Source organism: Bactrocera neohumeralis, chromosome 3 (assembly GCF_024586455.1).
Source record: "Bactrocera neohumeralis isolate Rockhampton chromosome 3, APGP_CSIRO_Bneo_wtdbg2-racon-allhic-juicebox.fasta_v2, whole genome shotgun sequence".
NCBI lineage: Eukaryota > Metazoa > Arthropoda > Insecta > Diptera > Tephritidae > Bactrocera > Bactrocera neohumeralis.
In genome coordinates this window covers 27,655,455-27,662,088 of record NC_065920.1, presented here as the reverse complement: position 1 = coordinate 27,662,088, position 6,634 = coordinate 27,655,455, and the positions used below count along the sequence as shown (strand labels likewise).

The 6,634-nt window shown below is 32.6% G+C and overlaps 1 protein-coding gene across 13 annotated transcripts in view; it reads right to left on the bottom strand.

Moving 5' to 3' along the window:
- Positions 1 to 253: 253 nt before the first annotated feature.
- LOC126753269 (GTPase-activating protein skywalker) overlaps positions 254 to 6,634 on the bottom strand; it is a 170,226-nt gene continuing 163,845 nt past the window's right edge. For 10 of the 13 annotated variants that reach the window (XM_050464587.1, XM_050464581.1, XM_050464590.1 and 7 more), the window contains 4 exons: positions 5,950 to 6,036; positions 1,596 to 1,754; positions 1,308 to 1,528; positions 254 to 1,233 (listed from right to left, as the gene is read on the bottom strand). In XM_050464587.1, coding sequence (XP_050320544.1) covers positions 1,092 to 1,233; positions 1,308 to 1,528; positions 1,596 to 1,754; positions 5,950 to 6,036 — 609 coding nt within the window. In that variant the 3' untranslated portion in view covers positions 254 to 1,091. The remainder of the gene's footprint in view (positions 1,234 to 1,307; positions 1,529 to 1,595; positions 1,755 to 5,949; positions 6,037 to 6,634) is intronic. The other 3 variants (XM_050464593.1, XM_050464591.1, XM_050464592.1) reach the window with 1 other exon arrangement.

The window sequence follows — 6,634 nt, the reverse complement described above, 5'->3', positions numbered from 1 at the left end:
TTTAAAGCAATAAAAAACAGTAATTGTTAACAAATTGGTATAGTAAACAAGTTGGCGCCCACAGTTGGCAACTTAAAAATTACTTAATTTCAAATTTAACGTCAACTGCAGAAGCACGTGTCTCACATTTTTATATTTTCACGTATTTATGCTGCTTGTCTGCTTACTCAAGCACAAGGCGCGCAACTAACATTTTCCAACGCGTACAATGTTTATGCAAATTTATTGTTTATGTTTTGTCAACGCCATGCGCTACTCATTTCTTATTCATTTATTTTTACTTTTTTATAATAAAAGTGGTTTACTGCTTGCATTGATTTCATTCACCGAGTATTTCTTTGTTTTGCTGCTTCGCTTTACAACAACATATATTATATATTTGTATATCAGCTATTGTTACTACAACTATATAGGTATATATATGTATATATGTATTATTATTAATTTCTGTTTACTACTAACACTCATCAAATAGCGCGTTGGCAATCCAGCCACGAGAATTACTTGTTTAATGTATAAGTTATATGTATAGGTATATGTAATAATATATGTATACGTAAAATACTGCGCCTTGAACAACTCACTCTACCTATGCTGCTCCACAAAACAGCTGATTAGCAACATCAACCGAAGCAGCAACGCCATCATCATCATCAGCATCATCCTCATCACGCAAAAGAAGACATTCTCGGCGGGCAATTTCGCATGAAATATTTTCGTTTTAGATTTAAAATTTTCTCTGCATTGAATTGTAGGCGAATCGAACACACATCGTGCTTCGTGCTGCCTGCTGCTTACAATATTTCGTTCTGTTTTCTTTTTCCTTTCCCCCTTTTTGTTTTTTTTTTGCTAAACAACATTCAAAAAGAACCGATCAGCGGCCTCTCATTGTCTTTCAAGAACAAAATTACAAAAACATAGAGTAATCGCTTTATAACGCCTGGTGGATTGAGCCATTGCGAGCAACAAATACTTTGCAACAAAAGTGGCACATACATTGCGGGTTTGCGGCTAGGTGTGTACGATTATTTTTTGGTTCAGTGTCTGTGTGTGTGTGTTTGTTGCATGTGTTCTGTACGTACATACACTACTTAGATGCCATCAAAGCCGTACACTTCTAGTACACGTATTTCAAAATCACCAGAGGGACAGAGCGGCGGATTGTTGAAGGTCTTGCAACTGTCCGTTTTGCCAAATCGTATGTTCTCGTCCATCCAAATGGCTTGGCCTTCACTGTAGGCGGATAATCGTAATATTAGTATTTTTAAAAAGCAATGCATATATGTATTTATAAGTTATATAATTACCCGCCACCGATGGTTATCATTTTCGAATCGGCTGCCATGAATAGCTCCGACGCATGTCCCAAATCCTTCTCATTCTCAATACCGACCCACGGGTACTTGGCGCGCTCCGGATAGAGTGAGAAGAGGAAGGTCTCGCCAGTGCCAAAGTAGGCCTGACGCTGGCCTTTGTCATCTTTGACATTGCGTTCGAACCAACGAGTTGAGCAGTAGGCGCCAAAGACCTGCAAAGAGTGTAAACATTTTTTAGATTTTATTTTTTTTTTAAATAAAAAAATAGTTATGTGCTACCTCATTATTGCACGTTTTGATCATCATGAGCGTGGGCTCGTGCTGCTCGACGCGCACATAGAAGGTGGTCAGCGAGCAACCGTGTTCCTCTGTGGTGTAAAGCAGTACCGGCTGATACATTGTTATTCTGACGGGCAGCCATGACCAGAGTGTAAAGAGCTGTAGATGAAAAACGCTTATTAGTCTTTTGTCTACAACGACTTGTTTAAATACTAAAAAAAAATATAAATAAATAAAAATGCAAATAAAGCTTTTTAGCATTCTATGGATTAATTGAAACAAATCAAATACGCATACGCTCACATACATATAAAACAATGCACAAACAACAAAGGTTATTAATGTAAAAATAATTAAACAAATTGACGAATACTTCGTCTAATAACTTCAACTAAGTGCGCTCTAAATGGAAATATGTCATTCGGTTTTCATAACTGTCATTTCTATTATTTATTGTTTATCATTAGGACTTGCATTAATTTTTATACCCTGTATAGGGTATATTAAGTTTGCCATGAAGTTTGGAACAGCCAGAAAGAAATGTCGAAGATTCTATAAAATATATATAACGGTTGATTCAAATAGATAGTATTCGACCGCCGAATATACCACGTCTATGGTCGCATTTGGAACGAACGGAAGCAACCTGAAGAAATTCAAGTTATGTGCTTTGTGAACCGGTGGAATCATTGATCCCCACTTCCCGCACATCGCATCAATCAAAGGATTTATTGAGAAAACACTTCGGTGAGCAGAAATAAATGCGCAAGAATGTTCTTTCGAATGATAATAAACATTCCCCATTAATTATGAAGTTTCTGTGTTTCACTTAAAAAATGTGGGGACCTCGAAATGGATCACCGTATATAATTCCTTATGTTCTAGCATTTCAGGTAACCTTTTTTGAAACTTACGTAATGAGAAGTTAAGATTTGGTAGGAAAATCTGAAATATATGGCATCTAAACTTAACAACGCCATGCTACTCTTAACAGCAATTAAACGAAGAAGTAAACAAAGACAGCATTTTAAAAAAACTCATAATAGTAGAAGAAGTTCGTTAAGGGATTACTACTACTATTGGAACATATGAAGTGAACTCTATTACGGATTCTTTTTATAAAAATTATGCCTGTAACGGTATGAAGACTAATCGATATATCATTTTATTTATAATATCAATTTTTTTATTGATATTAATTTATTTATCGATATGAACACATTTATCGTTATTATTTTACTCATCAATTTAATTCATTTATCGAAATTTAGTTATATATCGCAATTAGGTTATTCATCGATATTAATTTATATAGTGATTTTAATTTATTTATCGATATGAATTCATTTATCGATATTTCTTTATTTGTCGACATCAATTTATTCATCGATAACAATTTATTTACCGATATTAAATTAATTATTGGTATATAATGCCTTATATTTATCGATATTAAACCTTATATAGTGACAAGTTAATATTTAGTAAGAAAATCCGAAACATATGACATCAAAAACTCAACAACACAATGCAACTTTTAACAGCAAGTAAACGAAGAAGTAAACAAAGACGGCATTTAAAAAAAAAAAACTCATACTAGAATAAGTTCGTTAGGGGATTACTAGCACTATTGGAACATATGAAGTGAACTCTATTGCTGATCTTTTTAATAAAAATTGTAATGGTAGAAAGTTATTCATCGATATTATTTTATTTATACTTATATCAATACATTTATCGATATTAATTTATTTATCGACATCAATTTATTCATCGATATCAATTTATTTACCGATATTAATTAATTTATTGAAATGAATTCATATATCGATATTACTACATTTATCGATATCAACTTATTTATCGATACTAATTCATTTATCGATATTAATTTATTTATAAATTTTTTAAGATAGTTTAGATAGATACAATTTTCATAGTTGTACAAAATGTTGGAAAATCGATACACATTGAAATGCATTTAGACGAAAGAATTATTTTTTCCCAGACGTCACTAATACCATAAGTTGAAGATATTGAGATTATGGCTGAAAGTTTTATAACAAAAAATGGGACTACTTTACAGACACTCAGAACGAATAAATGTGGTCATAAACTTTGAACAAATCGAAGCACTAACAAATCTAAACTAGTTTCAAAACCTTTCAACTGTTTCCAAGGACAAAGACAATAAAAACAAATTCTACAAAACATAACTCGAAAAGGGAGCTGGATATCCAATAGCTAAACAATATTTACATATGTACATAAATTTGAAATGTTTTTGGTGTGAATTGCTTCCAAAGTTTATGGGCTTATGTGTGTAAGGTGGGACTTCTGCAAGTTAAAGAGACTTGCTGAGGTCTGCCATAATCGTTTTGTATTAATTCTTGTAAGTTGTTGATGTTTGTGTGATTTTGGTTCGTTTCTCTTGAATGTTTATTGCTTTACTTCGGGTTTTGAAAGTACTGTATGGTTCTGTAATTAAAATACTGAAGAAAGCTAGAGCGTGTCAGAATCAAAATACCGAATTAGCTTTTGGTAGGTGATTTCACGGCGCGATAAAACTTGGATTTATATGTGGGTAAGCATTCCGCCAAATTAATTGGAGAACCTTGTTTGTCGTTGATTTCGGTTACTGACACTCGTAAACTCCAAGTCTAACAATTTATCATATTTGATATATAATGTATGTGTTTGATTACTGATACCAATTAAGAAAAATCTCGACTAATCCGTAGGTTGTCTTTTGCCTTACGGGATTGGACAACTGTAATGTTGCAATCTGCACTTCATCATAAAGTTTGACATTTTTGATGGCATACATACTTAGAGCCCTTTGACTTACGAGCGCTATTTGTGTTGTTTAGAGTAACTTAAAATAAAATGGAATTAAATCTCCAACATATTCGCGCGACTACTTTTTTTTTTACAATTTTCGATGTGGATTAACTCGGCAAGAGAGCATAGATGAACTTCATTGATTTTGAAGCTCCATCAAGGATCTCGTAGGTCACTTCAAGTCGAATTTCGTAAAGATCGTATTAAATCAGTTGTTGTATCATAATATTTCGACTGTATGGATGGCTCGAGATGAGCCAAAACCGACACAAGCTGTTCGAATACGAAGCACTTCCAAGCAAATGGTTGCAGTTTCATCGCCGAAGACAGATCACTCTTCATTAGGACAAAGCGAGCTCTTACACATCGAAACAACTGCATTTCTGAGCACGACTTGATGAGACATCCACGGCATCGTTCTGACTTGGCACCGAATGACTTCCTTTTAATCCCGTACATAAGAAATAAACTAAGAGTATAACGTTTTTCGACTGAAACAACTGCATCAAACGTATAGTCCTAACTTGGTTATAAATAAAATGAGAGTTCAACTGTTTTCGACACCTGGGGAGGCGATTGATGAGTTCAGATTTCATGTTTTCGAGATACTTAATCGTGATAAAGTGAAAGAAGTGTTTCGACAATTGGTTCAAAAGCATACAAAAGTGTATAGATTTTAACGGAGAATATTTTGAAAAACAACAAAGCGATTTTCGATGATGAATATTTTTTTGTTTTGTTCTCTAGTACCGAAATATAAATGGCAATCCAGGAGGATACGAAAATTTCAAATTTGCATTTTCATGCTGTACAACCTGTTTGTGATGCCAACGCCTGCCCATTAACCTTATTAACAAATTTAATGACCTATGTGACGTATGTATATGTGACTGAAAACGAAAATTGTTACATCAAAGGGCGCACTCTGGCTAAAAATATGAAAATAGTTTAATATTTTATTTCAACATAAAACCATTCGGAGATATCGACTCGTATAAATTCGTGTTTAACCGACTATCGAAAGCACGAATGCTCAATATGTACTTGCAAAACCCTTGCAGAATGTAAGACTGTGTTTTTTTTGAACTGCTTATTGTTAGGTGTATTGTACGAGTAATTAATTCATGTTTATTGCAATTAAAGAAAAAAGTGCGGTTCACCAGATGGCGCTACGAATGTGTTTGTATTGAATCTTGAATACTTAAAGTTTACTTTGTATCTTGTTTACATTGCAAAACATTGTAATTTCAAATATATTCGTGCCAAAAAATTTAGTTATAAAGACTTTCATTAATCAACAACGATCCACGCTATAAACAACCAGAACAAATATACTAAATATTTATTAAAAAAACAAAAAAGAAACAACACTAAGCAAAAGTGTAGTTCGATAACATTGAGATTATCCAAGAAATAAGTGAGTTTAAAAATGCGTTCACTCTATTTTTTAACAACTATATATGTAATAGGTATATAAATCTGCAGTTTTTGTTAACACAAAAATCACACTTACATCTTCACCGGAGCAAACTAGACTCTTTAGATTGTGTATGGGGTAAACACCCATAGCAACTGCTCTATGGCCAGGCGATTTTTCGCCCTATTGAGCGCAGGCAAATGAGTAATCGGTTTTATGCGTTATAAATAATGGGTATATAATGGGTATAAAACGGGTATTTATAAGGTAAATAAGGTATAAAGCAAGGTATTTCAGAAAAAAATTGGATAATAATAATAGTTTTAATTTGAAACAACAAAAAAAACAATGAGTTATAAATAACGGGTATATGTCGGGTATTTATAAGGTAAATAAAATTCAAAGCAAGATATTTTGATAAAAAATTGGAAAAAAATAATAATTTTTATTTGGCGCGGTAGTTTAGGGTTTACAGTTTTAAGAAGAACATAAAAAAGTTTATGAAACCAAAAAAAAAAAACAAAATACGTTAAAAATATCGGGTATATATAAGGTAAATAAAGTTCAAAGTTTCAAAACGGTTTATGAAGCAAAAAAATTGGTTATAAATAACGGGTATATAAATATAAGGTTCAAAGGTTCATTAAAATATGGCGTAATAATAATAATTTTAATTTTGCGCGGTAGTTTAGGGTTTCCAGGTTCAAGTAGCGCATAAAACGGTTTATGAAACAACATAAAAAATATTTTAAAATTTTGAAAATATATTTTTAAAATAAGA